This window comes from Cherax quadricarinatus, chromosome 31, assembly GCF_038502225.1.
Source record: "Cherax quadricarinatus isolate ZL_2023a chromosome 31, ASM3850222v1, whole genome shotgun sequence".
Lineage (NCBI taxonomy): Eukaryota > Metazoa > Arthropoda > Malacostraca > Decapoda > Parastacidae > Cherax > Cherax quadricarinatus.
The window spans coordinates 31,059,631-31,079,835 of NC_091322.1; the positions used below are offsets into that span (position 1 = coordinate 31,059,631).

Below are 20,205 nucleotides of genomic sequence, written 5' to 3' on the forward strand. Positions count from 1 at the left end.
AGTCTAACAGAATGTGGCTAATCGATACTGGAACTTGACACTGCTCACAGAGAGGAACAGGGTGCCTCTCCATGAGATACCCATGAGTAAGACGAGTGTGGCCAATGCGAAGGCGGGAGAGAGTGGTCTCCCAACCTCGGCACTGATGACAAGAAGACGGCCAGTAACCTATGCTCGGTTTAATAGAATGAAGTTTGTTACCGAGCAGAGTTGACCAACGTTGTTGCCAACGGGTGCGAAGGTGGGTAGCTATTGCAGCAAAATAGTCCAGAAATGGAACACCTCGATAGGAAATTGGTAGGTCATATACTGCTGACCGCGCAGCAGTGTCTGCCTGTTCATTGCCCTGTACGTCGACATGACCAGGGACCCAACAAAAAACAATATCTTTATGTTTGGTAGAGATACGGCGTAGCCAAAGTTGGATACGGAGAACTAGGGGATGAGATGTATCAAATTTTCGTATAGCCTGTAGAGCACTAAGGGAGTCTGAGACTACTACAAATGATGACACAGGCATAGATGCGATACGAATAAGTGCTGCAAGAATGGCATACAGTTCAGCAGTAAAAATGCTAGCTGAAGATAGTAAATGCCCTCGTACGACGCTGTCCGGAAACACTGCTGCGAATCCGACGCCGTCTGAAGACTTAGAGCCATCTGTGTACACAGCGGTGGCATGAGAATGAGAGTGGAAGTGATCAAGAAAAAGAGAGCGGGAAGCCACCGTAGGCAGTTGAGCTTTCGAGCAAGGGAGTGAGAAAGAACAGACCCGAACAGCTGGAACTTCCCAGGGGGGTAGGGAAAAGTGAGATGCTACATGAACATATAAAGGTGGTAACTGAAGGGAAGACAAGAGTGAAAGTAGGCGAAGAGAAAAGGGACGGAGCAAACAGGGGCGGCGAACGAATAAAGAATGTCTACTAATATCGGTGACCATTCTATAAATGGAAGGATTGTGTAGATCGTGAGAGCGTACATAGTAACGAAGGCAATGGGCATCACGGCGATCAGACAAGGATGGAACATTTGCTTCTGTATAGAGGCTCTCAACAGGGGAAGAGCGAAAAGCACCAAGGCACAAACGTAAGCCTTGGTGATGGATAGAGTTAAGGCTAGAGAGAGTAGCAGGAGAGGCCGCGGAATAAATCTGGTCACCATAATCGAGTTTCGATAAAACGAGGGCTGAATGTAGGCGAAGCAGAGTTCGACGATCAGCTCCCCAGGAAAGATGAGCAAGGGTTTTAAGAAGGTTTAGCCGGCTGTGACAAGTTGCCTTCAGAGAGGTAATGTGAGGTTTCCAGGTTAACCGACGGTCAAAGAGAAGGCCTAGAAACCTGACTGTATCACGTTCGGGGATACGGGAGCCATAGAGATACAAAGGATGATCGGAGATAACAGAGCGTCTAGTGAAAGTAATTTGGTGAGTTTTGGTACTTGAAAATTTAAACCCATGTGTGGTGGCCCAAGTGGACACACGGTCGACCGCATGCTGGAGAGAAACTGCAATAAGGTGACAGTCAGCGCCTGCACAAGCAATAGCGAAGTCATCAACATAGAGTGATGACCAAATATTGGGTGGAAGAACAGAGGCCAAATCATTTATAGCAAGGAGAAAAAGTGTTGTGCTTAGAACACATCCCTGAGGGACACCTTCAGCTTGGACGAAGTCCGGGGAAAGAACATTATTGACTCGAACACGGAAATGTCTGTCAGTTAAAAAGTTCTTAAGGAAGGATGGTAGATTGCCTCGGAGGCCTAAGGAATGGGCCTGGGCCAAAATATTATACCTCCAAGTTGTGTCATATGCCTTCTCAAGGTCAAAAAATATGGCAATAACTGAGTGATTATTCGCAAAGGCATTACGAACATACGTATCCAAGCGTAGTAAGGGGTCTATGGTAGAACGACCCTTACGAAAGCCATATTGACTAGCGGAGAGACTGTTGTGAGTCTCTAAATACCACATTAAACGTCGATTTACGAGGCGTTCCATCACTTTGCAAACTGCACTTGTAAGAGCGATGGGGCGATAGTGGGAGGCATCATGTCCTGTAGTACCCGGTTTGCGGAAAGGGAGAACAATGGCAGATTTCCACAGCTGGGGAAGAACTCCTTGTGCCCAAATAAGATTGAAGAGGTGTAAGAGGACTACAAGGGCTGACCGATGTAAATGTTGTAACATACGAATATGAATGTCATCAGGCCCAGCTGCCGATGATCGGCAAGCTGAGAGCGTTGCCTCCAGTTCTTGAAGTGTAAAAGGCACATTATACTGTTCTTCTCCGAGAGAAGAAAAGTCCAAGGGTACTAACTCTCTGGCAGACTTTGAGGAAAGAAACGAGGGGCATAGATGGAGCCCTCGGGAAATACGGACCAGATGTGTGCCAAGTTCAATGGCAACGTCGAGAGGGTTTGCTATATCAACACCAGTGACCCGTAGAACAGGAGCCGGGTCAGGAGAGTATTTACCACTCAATTTCCTCACTTTGTTCCAGACTGCACTCATAGAAGAAGCAGAGGTGATGGTGGAAACATAGTCTCGCCAACAAGTGCGTTTAGCTTCACGGATGACACGGCGAGCGATCGCACGCTTCTGCTTAAAATCAACAAGTCTCTCAGCGGTTCTATTGTACCGGTACCTGCCCCATGCAGCACGTTTCAAACGTACTGCACGAGCACAAGCAGGAGACCACCAAGGCACGCACTTCTGAGAATGCCTGCCTGAGGTTTGGGGTATAGAATGAGAAGCTGCGGTATAAACTGATGTCGAGAAGATGTGTAGGAGCTCATCAATGGAGGATGAAGAAGGAACCTCACTAAAAGCAGTGAGGTGTGAGTAAAGATCCCAATTTGCCCGATCAAATTGCCAGCGAGGGCTACGGGAAGGTGGTGAATAGGAAGGAGAAGTAAGAATGATCGGAAAATGATCGCTGTCATGTAAGTCTGGTAGAACAGACCAGGTGAAGTCTAGTGCAGTGGAGGAAGAGCAGACTGATAGATCGATGCAAGAGAGAGTATGAGTACGAGGATCAAAATGGGTGGGAGTACCCGTATTTAAAACATGGAGGGGGTGAGAGGCAAGAAAAGCCTCCAACTGAATGCCACGTGAGTCACAATGAGACCCCCCCCCAGAGGAAATGGTGGGCATTAAAATCACCAAGTAACAGAAGTGGTGGTGGTAAGGATGAAACAAGAAAGGCAAAGTCTGGGATAGAAAATGCTCGAGAAGGAGAGAGATATAAAGAACATATTGTAAACCACTTATTCAAGTGGATACGGGCTGCAGTGTAATGCAGCGAGGTATGGACAAATAGTTGACAGTACGGAATATCATTGCGTAGAAGAAGGGCACTTTCATTAAAGGTCCCATCTGAGAAAGGATCCGAAGAATACAATAAATTATAGCCTGAGATAGGTTGGAAAACAGCCGAGTGTAATTTTGGTTCTTGTAAGCAAGCACCAACAGGGGAAAACCTGGAAAGCAACATCTGAAGCTCACCCCGATTACCCCTGAGGCCGCGGATATTCCACTGTAAATAGGCCATGATTGGCGATGAAGAAAATATCAGGAATCTGTAGGTAAAGGCACCTACGGACTAGAGGGGTTAGAAAAGTCAACGTGTGGTGGCATTGGAAGATGTTCAAGTAGCGAAGGAACGGAGCGTTGCGAAGAATGGGGTTGTGAAGATGGAGGAGAGGGAAGAGAAGGAACAGGAAGTGAATCAGTGTCCATTGAAGGTTTAGTCTCTGCAATATATTCTGAAATGGCTTCAAGTGTTTCTGAATTCAAAGATGTATGGGAAACCATATTGGAGATAGGAGGAGGAGGGTGAGTAAAGATTGGGACAGTAATGGACTGTACCAAAGTAGAGGGGGAGGGAAAAGTGTAAGGGACTGGAGATGAAGTGTGGGGGGGGACAGAAGAGGTAGAAACCTGGGAGGTGACAGAAGAGGGAGAAACTTGGGAGGGGACGGGGGTGGAAGGCATAGTACGAGGAGGAGGGTGAATCTCCACACTTGTAATAGAGCCAGAGAGAGGGGAAGAACTAGGTACAGAGACTGGAAAGGTAACGTGTGGAGGTGGAAGAAGGGAAGGAAGGGGCAAAGAAGATTTGAGCAATGTGGATTTTTTGGACTTCTGAGTAGAGGGGCGATTGGTATTAGGTGTCGTACGAGGTCTTGTCGATACTGGGGCTTGTGAGGAAGGACGCGAAGATGTGAGAACAGACTGAGTTGTAGTCGGGACGTCAGAGCCAAGGACAGCAAAAGGATTAGATGCCGTAATGGCTATGGGAGGGGTAACAACAGAGGAGGCTGCAGAAGATGGGACCCCAGAAGTGGGGGGATGTTTGGAAACACGAGAATAAGAAACACGGGGTAGTCTCCCTTGGAGGCGGAGATGAGTAACTGCCATAGCATAAGGGAGACCTTCTGCCTCTTTGAGGCAACGGATTTCACGTTCATTTAAGTAGACCTGGCAACGGCGGGAGTACGAAGGGTGAGCTTCATTACAATTAAGGCAAGATGGAGGTTGACTGCAAGATGTATTAGAATGGTTGTCGGCACCACAGACTGGGCATTCGGCCATAGATCTGCAATATTTCGCTGGGTGACCAAAACGCCAGCAATTTCTACATTGTTGCGGTGTAGGTATCACCTTTCGAACTTGTAACCGATGTCCCGCGACATATACAGAGGACGGGAGTTCTCGGCTGTCAAAAGTTAAACGAGCCACATTGCAAGGGTAACGTCTCCGCCCCCGGGCAGGAAGGACATAAGTGTCTACTTTGAGGATTGGGAGATCCTGGAGTTCCAGCTGTTCAAAAATGTCATTGCCACATGACTGGAAATTCTGTTGGACTATGGTATGGGGCAGAATGACAGTACCACTACAAGAATTGAGAGAAAGATGTTTTTCAATAGTGATAGGAGTAGTATCGATATTCGAAAGGAGAGAAAGATCATGAGCTTGGGTAGCATTCTGGACAGTGACGATGCGCGTACCGCTCTTGAGAGCGTGAAATGAAATATCTCTGCCAACATGACGCAGGAGCGCTTTGGCAATACTATGGTCAGAAAGGTAGGCAGAAGAAGAAGTTGGTCTTAAAGTAAAGAATTTAGTCCATTGTGTGGTCCGAAACTGAGCGTGGAGAGGGAGTGCTTGACGTGTCGGTCGTTTCCGAGTAGAATGGGAAGGTAACGACGGAGCATCATCAGGAGATTGACGTTGGCGTTTAGGAGTAGGACCGGAGTTGGTCCGGCATGAAATGGGTGGGCGATTCGAAAATTGCCGTACCGTAGAGGGAGAAGCCGGAAGCATAGTCAAAGGAGAGCGGAGTTCAGACAAATCGAAGGAGTCAGTCGAAGCCCCGGTACCTGAAGCGGGTGAGGAAACAGCACCAGCAAGAGGTACAGGGGCATCAGGAGTGTCCGAAGAGTGGTCTAAACACAAGGCAGGGTCAGAATGGGGTGCGGTATCAAGAAGGGGCCCGGGGGTAGTGGTTTCATGGACTAGGGCTGCCATGGTTAGGTTACTCCTTTGCTTTTTGTTTTTAAGAAAAAAAAAGAAAGAAGAAAAGAAAATAAAAACAAAAAAAAGAATAAAAAAAGGGGGGAGCGGGGAGGAATAGTTCCCAGGAGGAATGAAAGGGCCGGAAATCTCCCTCCGCGCCCAAGAGGACTCGACACCGCTAGTAGCGCAGATGCAGCATGGAACCCGTGCCATACCCTACCCTTCATGCCAGTAAACCAGCAATCCGGGATAGCAACCTCACATCTGCCGAGCTACCTCGGTGGACAAAAGAGAGGGCGGCCGGATATCCGCCACAAAGCATACCTCCTTCAGCCACCACCCCCGGAATCCGAAAGGTGGCTTCCAGAGATACACCCGTCGCCCAAAAGACACCCAAAGCTACTCCGGGATACCGGAGAGGGATCGGGACATCCCTAGGCAATCCAGATTCCACGGCAAACTACGCCACCGCCAAGAAACCTCAACGGAATGGGATCGACCCCGGTGTCCTTTCCCCTACCTAGGAACTAGCGCGCCTGTGGGAGAAATCACGAAGGCTAAAAAGAGGAAGGGCAAAAGGGAGGGGTGAGGAGGAGGAGGAGGAATGGAAAAAGGGGAGGATGGGGAGGATGGGATAGGGGAGGGGAGAATGGGGGGGTAATTAGGTTCGGTCTGAGGAAGAAGACCGACAGGGCTAATTCCTCAGACCAAGAGCCTCTTCACCACGCCAAGGAGCCCCCCTTGAAGAGGTCTGTTCCATACTCGAGTCATCCTGGGGATAAATGAACTCAGATGAAGTGATGTTCTGGAGAAGGGTACAGCCAGAGTGAAGTTGCTGCTTTCTGCCCGTTGCTTCACGCTGTCCTTCCTCTCTCTCTCTCTCTCTCTCTCTCTCTCTCTCTCTCTCTCTCTCTCTCTCTCTCTCTCTCTCTCTCTCTCTCTCTCTCTCTCTCTCTCTCTCTCTACTTCATATGACATACTGACTGAGCTTAATCATATAACCACTCTGCATTATTCCTCTTGTATGTTGGAGATACAGGGGGCTGGGACTGTGAGATACGAGGATACTCTCCTTGGATCTCACAGCGACCATAACAAGCCTAGTCTACCGTGTTGTACAACCAGGTTGAGCCACACTTAAACTACTATATTCTTAACACCAAGCACCTGGGGAGAGGAGGATTTATAGGGCTTCGGCAGTCACAAGCTTTTATAACTGAGTTATGACAGTACTGTTCTACAGTCCTCATGTGCAAAACAAAGCCCTCTTAAATATTTTGCACTCTGACAGGATTGCTGGTTCTTTCTGTCTCACGAACTTGCAAGACCACGTAAATCTTATTTCTAACTACGTTCAGTCCTTCCTGGAAACTTTTTTTTATCTATAGCGATCGTTTGTATCAATGTGTCTAGAAACAGTCTTGAAACACACATACACACGCACTATATACAGTGGAACCTCAAAAATCGAACTTAATCCGTTCCAGGAGCTAGTTCTAAATTCGAAAAGTCTGAAATTCGAAGCAATATTTCCCATAAGAAATATTCACAAAAAAAATACATTTTATAGAGATTAATTACAGTTTTACATACACACAAAAAATGCTATAGTCTTTAATTATGTATAGCAATATAAAATAACATTTTTACTTACCTTTATTGAAGATTGGTGATGGCATCTGGAAGATAGGGAGGAGAGAGGGAGTTGGGGTTATTGTCTGGAAGGAGAATCCCCCTCCGTGAGGACTTCCGGTATCAAAGCCCTCTCTGGGGTTGCTTCCCTTCTCTGTATTGTAATGCCACTAGGACCAGCTTGAGAGTCGTTGGACCCCAGTCTCACAAAATAACTGTCTACAGTCGTCTGTTTCTGTCTCACAAAATAACTCCACAGTCGTCTGTTTCTGTCTCACAAAATAACTGTCCACAGTCATCTGTTTCTGTCTCACAAAATAACTCCACAGTCGTCTGTTTCTGTCTCACAAAATAACTGTCCACAGTCATCTGTTTCTGTCTCACAAAATAACTGTCCACAGTCGTCTGTTTCTGTCTCACAAAATAACTGTCCACAGTCGTCTGTTTGTCTCACAAAATAACTTCACAGTCGTCTGTTTCTGTCTCACAAAATAACTGTCCACAGTCGTCTGTTTCTGTTTCACAAAATAACTGTCCACAGTCCTCTGTACATCCTGGCAAGCTCAACAAGTCTCACTCCAATCTCATACTTCTGTATTATTTCCTTCTTCGCATCTATGGTGTTTCTCACTTTCTTTACCACAGGGGTACCGCTAGCAAGTTTCTTTGGGCCCATGGCAGCTTATTTCACAGCCCCACAAGCACTAAACACAATTAAATAATCGTAAAATATGTGAATGAGATCGCAGGTTAGTGTTCACTCAAGCATAAACAAAGCTAGACTGCTCACGTCGCCTGCACGGGGATGCAGACAGAGCGGGCCAGCGGACAGGTCCCATACCCGGCGGTCCGAAAATCCGAAAATAGGGGCGCGTTCGATAATAGGGACACAGTTTGTCCGAAAAAATGGTCTTATTTTCAAAACGTTCGATATGTGATACGTTCGATTTTTGAGGCTCCACTGTATATATATATATATATATATATATATATATATATATATATATATATATATATATATGTCCCGCCGAATAGGTAAAACTTGCGATTTTGGCTTAATTAGCAGTGCTCTTGCTGAATAAGGCAAGGGAAATTTGTGTATGCAATAATTTCGCAAAAATCCACCAACGGACATATACAATTATGTCGGAAGACCTCACCTTCAAGGACCACAACAATGCCACTATCACATCTGCGAGGACACTGATAAGATGGATAATGAGTATATTCAAGGCAAGAGATGCTAAGCCAATGATGATCCTTTTTAAATCACTTGTTCTCTCTAGGCTGGAATACTGTTGTACATTAACATCCTCATTCAAGGCAGGTGAAATTGCAGAGCTAGAGAAGGTACAGAGAACCTTTACTGCACATATAAGTTCCATCAAACACCTTAACTACTGGGAGCGCCTGGAAACACTTGACTTGTACTCACTAGAGCGCAGGCGAGAGAGATATATCATAACCTACACCTGGAAGATTCTGTAGGGACTGGTTCCTAATATTCACACAGCAATCACTCCATACGAAAGCAGGCGATGCAACATACCCCCAGTGAAAAGTAGGGGCGTCACTGGTACACTAAGAGAAAACGCAATAAGTGTCCGGGACCCAAGACTGTTCAACAGCCTCCCACCAGCAAAAAGGGGCATTACGGGAAGACCCCTGGTTGTCTTCAAGAGGGAGCTGGACAGAAACCTAGACAGTGCCGGATCAGCCGGGCTGTGGTTCGTATGTTGGATTGCGTGCGGCCAGCAGTAACAGCCTCGTTGATCAAGCCCTGATCCACCGGGAGACCTGGTCCTGGACCGGGCCGCGGGGGCGTTGATCCCCTGAATGCCCTCCAGCTAGACTCCAGGTAGTGACACCTCTAGGTGTAACTATATATCCGTTGATTCCTAGGAGGGGCGTTGAAGTGGGAGTCACGTGACACCAGACTATGGAACAAGGGCTGGCACATAAAGTATGGGTGTCCCGCAGCTTTCTGGGTAGCGCACTCACCTACCACACTGAGGTCTATACTTCGATCCTTGGTACGGGTGGAAACCTGATGCCTCTCTTCACTTAGCAGTCAATAGATAGCTGAGGGTTAGCCGACTGGTGTGAGTCGCATCCTGGGGACAAAATTAACCAGGGGCTTTCTATATAGTATAACCTTGATGTTAGCTATGGTCTGTATAAGTTGTATGGTGTACTTGTACAAATAAATATTATTATTATTATTATTATTATTATAATTATTATTATTGTTCATGTTATAATTATTATTATTATTATTATTATTATTATTATTATTATAACAATATATTACACACGTATTGTACCACTGACATATACCTTTCTGTATATACACATTGTTAATGCGGCTTCAAGTACAGAGCATTTTGGTGTCAGGAAAAAACTCTGCTGTCTGCCTTAGTAAATTGATACCAGGAAAAATGACATGAATACATGGTGGGGTAACATGAGTGAGTGAGTGAGTGAGTGAGTGAGTGAGTGAGTGAGTGAGTGAGTGGTGGTGGTGGTGGTGGTGGTGGGGGGGGGCTGAGGGAGATGTATTAGGGGGTCGTCCTGGGGATAATTATATCTTTATTTCTACCAGTACGTGTACAAGGTATCTGATGGGTGAACATGGACAGCAGGTGTCTTATGGAAACACCTCCTAATATTTTCCAGCATCACCGGTGATTCGAACTCCGGACCACAGTGTGTGAGCTGAGTGACCGAGCTACGGGACACACTAACCCACTCTGTACCACACCACGGAATAATAATAATAATAATAATAATAATAATAATAATAATAATTTTATTTTGACATGGTATATAGTTGTATATAGGAATATAAAGTTGAGTGTACGTGCCAAAAGCCCCTTGGATGCAGAGCATTTTGGGCAAACCGAAAACTAACTTAAGATTAATTAGGCTATAACAGATTAAATGGTCATTAGGTGAGTTATAGTGAGTACAGAAACTTGAGTATTAAATAGGTCTAGTAGAGTTTAGTAGTCAATAATTACAATTTTGAATTATTTTATAATAATTACAGTATTACAATTACAATTATGATCCTTGAATGCGAGATCTGGTATTACCTATCCTGTGTCTCTCACATTACCTATCCCGTGTCTCTCACATTACCTATCCTGTGTCTCTCACATTACCTATCCTGTGTCTCTCACATTACCTATCCCGTGTCTCTCACATTACCTATCCTGTGTCTCTCACATTACCTATCCTGTGTCTCTCACATTACACTTCCGCTCTCTTGCGTGATTCCAGTTTGTTCTGTGCTCCATTCTAGATTTTATTTCTTAAAATTTTCCACACCGAATGTGACTGACAAAATTCAGCAAGCACCTTTTCACTGCTAGGTGAAAAGGTGGCAGCAGGTGTAATTTGACCTGCCCTTACCTGTCGACCTACCAGCATTTATATAACGGGGTTATTTGGTATTCTGGTAGCGAGTGGTTAAATGATACGTCTTCTTCGGAGGCTTCTTACTTTATTGTTAAGTCGTAGTGGGTACACAGGCTTGTGTTGTGCCCATGGCCCGGGAGGGCCATGCCCACGAGAGAGAGCTGGGGGTACTTGTGTCTTGCTGCTCTGCCGCTGTGTGAGTGAGAGCGAGGCAAGTCTGGGCATACTGAAGTGGCGCGAAATATGAACTAAGCTGGCAGACAGCATGGGCTGTCTGTGCAGACAGTACAGGCTGTCTACATTTAGTATTAGACAATATGAATGCGTTAAGAATATCGAACCCCCTCCCCCACCTTAAACGATAAGTGTCTTAATGCTGATGAACTGGAGCAACTCTCCACTTGGAATCAAACCTGACTGCAAATTATTCTCCAAGCGTTGTATGGCAACTACAGGTTTGGTGCTTCCACACAAGACTAATAATAATGAAAACGTGTTGTTGAAGTGTGAGCAAGGTAACATTTATGAAGGGATTCAGGAAAACCGATTAGCTGGACTTGAGTCCTGGAGGTGGGAAGTACAGTGTCTGCACTCTGAAGGAGGGGGTGGGGATATTTGCAGTTTGGAGGGTCATCTGAACTGTGGTATCAGCATGATGGTGATAGTGTGAGTCATAGTTAAAGTTTCTTTTTCAGGTTACCCTGCCTCGGTGGGAGACGACAGGCGAGTTAAAAAAATTGTTAGTAATAATTATAATCCCTCGAACCATCACAGGTGCAAACCAATACCCTAGGGGTCATGATCCCTTCAACCAAATGAAAAACAGGGACACCATGGACACAACAGAAGAACCCTGTATCGTCATCCGTGGTCCAAGACTATTCAACCTGTTTGTTACCAACAGATATCAGAAATGTTGCTGGAACGAGTGTAGAAGTCTTCAGCAGGAAGTTATATCACTACTTCCACCAAGTGCCAGATCAGCCAGGCTGTGATGGTTATGTGGGCAAACGGGTAGCCAACAGCAATAGCCTGATTGACCAGGTAATCAGCAGAAAAGCCTGGTCCCAGGCCGGGCTGCGAGGATAGAAAAACTTTTGAGAGCGGTCACAGGTATATCACAGGTTTATGTCACAGTATATATATATATATATATATATATATATATATATATATATATATATATATATATATATATATATGCAATAAGATCACAGTTAACAGGTGATTTCAGAATATGCAAAACAACCACTCTGAAAGAATAGAGAAATTCCAAGCGCTTTCGTGACTACTCACATTATCAAGGAACTATGAAAGTAAAGCATCCAAGGAAGCTATATAAGGGGTTTGGTCGGCACCTCACTATCAGATCCCACAACGGTTTAAACACGTGACGCGCGGCGAGCCAACTTGGAAAGGTCCTTGGCACAACTCACCCCACAAACTATTCTACCCAAGAAATAAGAAATTTTAAAGATTATTTGTCCAGTGTATTATTAAATTCTTCCCAAATTCTATTAATTATAAATGGATCTAATTTATATAAACCAAAGGAAATATTCATATTATTGTCAAAACTGCTTTGCATATATATATATATATATATATATATATATATATATATATATATATATATATATATATATATATATATATATACACACACACGGAGTAGATCGTATCTCCGTGTATATACACAGCATAATTGTGACAATGGCACATACATGTAATACCTACAAGTATACCACTTTCACAGTCATAATTCTCTGGCAGAACAACACAATGGTAATGTAGATAAATGATTCAGAGAACCGACAAGTTGATAAATTAAACACATGTGCAACACTTGGGTATCTTTATTGTAGATATAAAGATACCCAAGTGTTGCACTTGTGACAACGGTATCATGGTACACAAGACATCTTCCACTTTATTATTTAACCAGTAGTACGACTTAGGTCTTACGTTCTTAATTCTACTAGTGGGTCCCGCCTCCTATCATATCTTCCAAATTTTCCTCGCTTCACATCTGATAGTATACGAGGCTCTATCCTCATCCTTCAGCCGCACGACTCGCGAAATCGTAATGACTCCATTGCAAACAAACCATACCACGGGTGGGGTTAGAACCCGCAATCAGTCCTAAAACTCCAGACCGACACACTAGCCACTGGACCAGCTAGCCACAATAAGATTCGTCCAACTAGGTATATTTATACACCATAGGAAGGTTAGCATGGGCACCACTGGCGGGAGATTCGTCTATAAAAACTTGCATTTGGGGTCACAGTGGTGCCTATGCTAACCTTCCTATGGTGTATAAATATACCTTGTTGGACGAATTTTGTTGTAGGCAGCTGGCCGAGTGGCTAGTGTGTCGGTCTGGAGTTTTAGGACTGATTGCGGGTTCTAACCTCACCCGTTGTATGGTTTTTCTCAGCTACACATTGTTCCAGAATATGGAGTTGAACTATTCTCCAGGCAAAGGGACTGATCAGCTCAAAATTGTTTCTTTATGGCTGATGGAATAATCACAGCATCTTTACCTCTCCATTGTTTCTGCTGTCTCCTCTGTATTCAACTGAGGAAGCCTCCTGCGTAGGTGAAATGTTTCGAGAATAAGGATATCCAACTACTCCGCATGTATATACATAATATATACTCAAAGAGGTTACTCTAATGCCCCTTCTACTGTTACTTGTGTTATTTATACGACTGAAGCAGACCTTGGAAAACGTCCAGCAGACTTGCCCTAGGAAGGGATCGATACAACTAAAGCAGACCTTGGAAAACGTCCAGCAGACTTGCCCTAGGAAGGGATCGATACAATTACAGCAGACCTTGGAAAACGCCCAGCAGACTTGCCCTAGGAAGGGATCGATACAACTAAAGCTAACTTTGGAAAACGTACAGCAGATTTCTAAGAATTAGAACACAAGGACATAAGGAGAAGCACGGTTGCAGGTCTACTGGCCCATGTTAGGCAGGTCCAACCCACACCCACTCATGTACCTGTCCAATCTACTTTTAAAGCGACCTTGTATCCACTCAGTGACACAAACCTGGTCGTTTCTTCCACCCACGCACAACCATGTTACCAAACCATGCTTTCTTGTGACGAAAGGGAAATGGACAAGATACCCACACATGCAGCACCTAAGCCTGACTCATGGCACTCTATGACTTAACAGGATTTATCCGCTCTGGGTTCATGTTGACGTGGGTTGTGTACTTCATGCTTGTCAACGAAATAAATTTGGAGTCTGGTCACCCTCTTAAAGACATGTGTGTGTGTGTGGTGTTAGTGTTATTCGAGGTCTGCAATGTTTTGTCTGAGCAATATTGCTTCCTTTGGTTATCCCTCGCCCCGGTAACTACCTCTTCCCCACCCCCGGTAACAACCTCATCCTCGCCCCGGTAACTACCTCTTCCCCACCCCCGGTAACAACCTCATCCTCGCCCCGGTAACTACCTCTTCCCCACCCCCGGTAACAACCTCATCCTCGCCCCGGTAACTACCTCTTCCCCACCCCGGTAACCACCTAATCCTCGCCCCGGTAACTACCTCTTCCCCACCCCCGGTAACCACCTAATCCTCGCCCCGGTAACTACCTCATCCCCACCCCCGGTAACCACCTAATCCTCGCCCCGGTAACTACCGCTTCCCCACCCCCGGTAACAACCTCATCCTCGCCCCGGTAACTACCTCTTCCCCACCCCCGGTAACAACCTAATCCTCGCCCCGGTAACTACCTCTTCCCCACCCCGGGTAACAACCTAATCCTCGCCCCGGTAACTACCTCTTCCCCACCCCCGGTAACCACCTAATCCTCGCCCCGGTAACTACCTCTTCCCCACCCCCAGTAACCACCTAATCCTCGCCCCGGTAACTACCTCTTCCCCACCCATGGTAACCACCTAATCCTCGCCCCGGTAACTACCTCTTCCCCACCCCCGGTAACAACCTCATCCTCGCCCCGGTAACCACATCTTCCCCACCCCCGTTAACCACCTCATCCTCGCCCCGGTAACCACATCTTCCCCACCCCCGGTAACCACCGCATCCTTGCCCCGGTAACCACATCGTCCCCACCCCCGTTAACCACCTCATCCTTGCCCCGGTAACCACATCTTCCTCACCCCCGGTAACCACCTCATCCTCGCCCCGGTAACCACGTCTTCCCCACCCCGGGTAACCACCTCATCCTCGCCCCGGTAACCACATCTTCCTCACCCCCGGTAACCACCTCATCCTCGCCCCGGTAACCACATCTTCCTCACCCCCGATAACAACATCTTCCCCACCCCGGGTAACCACCTCTTCCCCACTCCCGGTATCCACCTCTTCCTCACCCCCGATAACAACATCTTCCCCACCCCGGGTAACCACCTCTTCCCCACCCCCGGTAACCACCTCTTCCTCACCCCCGATAACAACATCTTCCCCACCCCCGGTAACCACCTCTTCCTCACCCCCGATAACATCTTCCCCACCCCCGGTAACCACCTCTTCCTCACCCCCGATAACAACATCTTCCCCACCCCCGGTAACCACCTCTTCCTCACCCCCGATAACAGCATCTTCCCCACCCCCGGTAACCACCTCTTCCCCACCCCCGGTAACCACATTTTTTTCCCACCCGCAGTAACAACCTTCGTCCCCACTCCAGTAACTACCTTCCTCCCCACCCCAGTAACCTCTCCCGTTTAGGTGGTTCAGTTGAACCACCAAGCGGCTGAGAACCTGATGGTCACTGGGGTTCTGTGGAGTGACTTAGTTAAGAGGGATATCGTCTTAATAAAGTTAAAATGATAACAATAATAAATAATAATACTGGAGTGCTTCACTCTACACTGGAGTGCTTCACTCTACACTGGAGTGCTTCACTTTACACTGGAGTGCTTCACTCTACACTGGAGTGCTTCACTCTACACTGGAGTGCTTCACTCTACACTGGAGTGCTTCACTCTACACTGGAGTGCTTCACTCTACACTGGAGTGCTTCACTCTACACTGAAGTGCTTCACTCTACACTGGAGTGCTTCACTCTACACTGGAGTGCTTCACTCTACACTGGAGTGCTTCACTCTACACTGGAGTGCTTCACTCTACACTGGAGTGCTTCACTCTACACTGGAATGCTTCACTCTACACTGGAGTGCTTCACTCTACACTGGAGTGCTTCACTCTCCACTGGAGTGCTTCACTCTACACTGGAGTGCTTCACTTTACACTGGAGTGCTTCACTCTACACTGGAGTGCTTCACTCTACACTGGAGTGCTTCACTTTACACTGGAGTGCTTCACTTTACACTGGAGTGCTTCACTCTACACTGGAGTGCTTCACTCTACACTGGAGTGCTTCACTCTACACTGGAGTGCTTCACTTTACACTGGAGTGCTTCACTCTACACTGGAGTGCTTCACTCTACACTGGAGTGCTTCACTCTACACTGGAGTGCTTCACTCTGCACTGGAATGCTTCACTCTACACTGGAGTGCTTCACTCTACACTGGAATGCTTCACTCTACACTGGAGTGCTTCACTCTACACTGGAATGCTTCACTCTACACTGGAGTGCTTCACTCTACACTGGAATGCTTCACTCTACACTGGAGTGCTTCACTCTACACTGGAATGCTTCACTCTACACTGGAATGCTTCACTCTACATTGGAATGCTTCACTCTACACTGGAATGCTTCACTCTACACTGGAGTGCTTCACTCTACACTGGAGTGCTTCACTCTACACTGGAATGCTTCACTCTACACTGGAGTGCTTCACTCTACACTGGAGTGCTTCACTCTACACTGGAATGCTTCACTCTACACTGGAATGCTTCACTCTACACTGGAGTGCTTCACTCTACACTGGAGTGCTTCACTCTACACTGGAATGCTTCACTCTACACTGGAATGCTTCACTCTACACTGGAGTGCTTCACTCTACACTGGAATGCTTCACTCTACACTGGAATGCTTCACTCTACACTGGAATGCTTCACTCTACACTGGAATGCTTCACTCTACACTGAAGTGCTTCACTCTACACTGGAGTGCTTCACTCTACACTGAAGTGCTTCACTCTACACTGGAATGATTCACTCTACACTGGAATGTTTCACTCTACACTGAAGTGCTTCACTCTACACTGGAGTGCTTCACTCTACACTGAAGTGCTTCACTCGACACTGAAATGCTTCACTCTACACTGGAATGCTTCACTCTACACTGGAATGCTTCACTCTACACTAGAGTGCTTCACTCTACACTGGAATGCTTCACTCTACACTGGAATGCTTCACTCTACACTGGAATGCTTCACTCTACACTGGAATGCTTCACTCTACACTGGAGTGCTTCACTCTACACTGGAATGCTTCACTCTACACTGGAGTGCTTCAATCTACACTGGAGTGCTTCACTCTACACTGGAGTGCTTCACTCTACACTGGAATGCTTCACTCTACACTGGAGTGCTTCACTCTACACTGGAGTGCTTCACTCTACACTGGAGTGCTTCACTCTACACCGGAATGCTTCACTCTATACTGGAGTGCTTCACTCTACACTGGAATGCTTCACTCTACACTGGAATGCTTCACTCTACACTGGAGTGCTTCACTCTACACTGGAGTGCTTCACTCTACACTGGACTGCTTCACTTTACACTGGAGTGCTTCACTCTATACTGGAGTGCTTCACTCTACACTGGAGTGCTTCAATCTACACTGGAGTGCTTCACTCTGCACTGGAGTGCTTCACTCTACACTGGAATGCTTCACTCTACACTGGAGTGCTTCAATCTACACTGGAGTGCTTCATTCTACACTGGAGTGCTTCACTCTACACTGGAATGCTTCACTCTACACTGGAGTGCTTCACTCTACACTGGAGTGCTTCACTCTACACTGGAGTGCTTCACTCTACACCGGAATGCTTCACTCTATACTGGAGTGCTTCACTCTACACTGGAATGCTTCACTCTACACTGGAATGCTTCACTCTACACTGGAGTGCTTCACTCTACACTGGAGTGCTTCACTCTACACTGGAGTGCTTCACTCTACACTGGAGTGCTTCACTCTACACCGGAATGCTTCACTCTATACTGGAGTGCTTCACTCTACACTGGAATGCTTCACTCTACACTGGAATGCTTCACTCTACACTGGAGTGCTTCACTCTACACTGGAGTGCTTCACTCTACACTGGACTGCTTCACTTTACACTGGAGTGCTTCACTCTATACTGGAGTGCTTCACTCTACACTGGAGTACCTCACTCTACACTGGAGTGCTTCACTCTACACTGGAGTGCTTCACTCTACACTGGAGTGCTTCACTACACTGGAGTACTTCACTCTACACTGGAGTGCTTCACTCTACACTGGAGTGCTTCACTCTACACTGGAGTGCTTCACTCTACACTGGAGTGCTTCACTCTACACTGGAGTGCTTCACTCTACACTGGAATGCTTCACTCTACACTGGAATGCTTCACTCTACACTGAAGTGCTTCACTCTACACTGGAGTGCTTCACTCTACACTGGAGTGCTTCACTCTACACTGGAATGCTTCACTATACACTGGAATGCTTCACTCTACACTAGAGTGCTTCACTCTACACTGGAGTGCTTCACTCTACACTGGAGTGCTTCACTCTACACTGGAATGCTTCACTCTACACTGGAATGCTTCACTCTACACTGGAATGCTTCACTCTACACTGGAATGCTTCACTCTACACTGGAATGCTTCACTCTACACTGGAGTGCTTCACTCTACACTGGAATGCTTCACTCTACACTGGAATGCTTCACTCTACACTGGAATGCTTCACTCTACACTGGAGTGCTTCACTCTACACTGGAGTGCTTCACTCTACACTGGAGTGCTTCACTCTACACTGGAATGCTTCACTCTACACTGGAATGCTTCACTCTACACTGGAGTGCTTCATTCTACACTGGAGTGCTTCACTCTACACTGGAGTGCTTCACTCTACCTACTAAAAGTCTGGCTGGAAAGCACACCTTTGTCATAACAAAGTTAAGAGAGCACTGCAGACCTGCTGTAATTGCTCCACACGTCACTTCCATCCACACACTGCTGTGTACCTAAACATTTAATACAGTGACATAATCTTGAGGACCCGCCTGGCCACACTGACACCAATGTTAATAATACACTTCAGCGTGTCTTACGTACCTACCCATGAATCACTTTCACCAATGTAAATATCGTGTGTATTTCTTCCTCCTATACCAACCAAGGCCGCCACAATATTAATTTAGTTTATATTCTATTCTAAGACACTCAGGTCCATGCCAGGGGTATCAGAATGTTGGTAAACATATGGGTAGTTGTTGTTTATACTCACATAGATGCCGACACCCGTCACCAGGAACAGGTAGATGGTGACGGTGACGAGGTCCCAGCTGGACAACATTGTGCCTCCCAGCAAATCATTGCTGGGCCCCGAGTCACCACCATCAGTACTGGTGAGAGACGGGTGTTGAGAAGACATTGTTCCCACCACCAGTCCTGACATAACACTGACACGGCGGCACCACCACCACGGCACCACCGCTGGTGCTGCTTGGCACCTCCACCTCTCAAACATGCACACTGCTTCATTCATAACTGGGGACTTTCCGTTTTAATAAATGCAATATTTCAACTTGAAAAAATCTGTGATTGTATATGTAGACTATAAGAGACGAAGCTTTACATACACTGCTAGATATAGATAATATACATCCGGAGAGCGCACTCGCTGTTTAAGAATATTAACGCATTCTTGTTAGGTTGCATACATCCGCAGTGACCTTTCGTGTAGTAGATAGTCTTTAAACCCACTGAGCCAGTAAAACAACTAACATTTACACACTTCTAAAATCTACCTTTTGTCTATCATAGGGAAAGCTAGATGATTCCAGCGCGATCTATCGACTTTGTGACTGATTAACCTTCAGCCTCATACACTATATTGATCTATAACAGATGAGCCACTAAATATATCCAGCAGCAGCAGCAGCAGCAGCAGTAGCAGCAGCAGCATGCTGCTGTTGCTTGCCAGCTGCTTACGGCAGCGTTGCTGCTGCTGCTTGCTTGCTGCTGCTGCGCTGTTGCTGCCAACAGCGCTGCTGCGCAGCTTGCTGCTTGCTTGCTGGTAGCAGCGTTGGTTACAGCAGTTGCTGTTGCTAGCTGCTGCAGCAAGCGCTGGCTAGCCAAACAACAAGGTTGCAAACAGCAGCGGCCAACCGTTGGTGGCAGCGCAGCTGCTGCTGCTGCTGCATGCGGCAGCTGCCAAACAGCAGCGCACCAGCGAGCGCTGCTGCACGCTGGTAGCAAGCTAACAGCGCGTAGCAGCAGCAGCTGCAGCTAGCTGCGCAATAACAGCGTTGCTGCCAAACAACAGCAGCAACAGCAGTTAGCACCGTTGCAGCGGCAGCAAGGCAGCGGTGCAGCGCGCAGCTTAGCAGCGTTGGCAGTGCAGCAGCTTGCTGCTGCTGCTGCTGCTGCTGCTGCTTAACCACCAACAGCTGCTGCTGCTGCTTGCTAAGCGCTGGCATGCTGCTGCGGCAGTGAGCGTTGCTGCTGCACTTGCAGCAGCAGCGCGCTGTTGCAGC

The 20,205-nt window shown here is 46.8% G+C and overlaps 1 protein-coding gene across 1 annotated transcript in view; it reads right to left on the bottom strand.

Annotated features, from left to right (window-relative positions):
* LOC128696956 (sodium/mannose cotransporter SLC5A10) overlaps nucleotides 1-19,153 on the bottom strand; it is a 166,982-nt gene extending 147,829 nt beyond the window's left edge. Inside the window, exon 1 of the mRNA XM_053788388.2 lies at nucleotides 18,954-19,153. Within this exon, the coding sequence (XP_053644363.2) occupies nucleotides 18,954-19,124 (171 nt within the window). The 5' untranslated portion in view covers nucleotides 19,125-19,153. The remainder of the gene's footprint in view (nucleotides 1-18,953) is intronic.
* Between the last annotated feature and the right edge of the window lie 1,052 nt (nucleotides 19,154-20,205).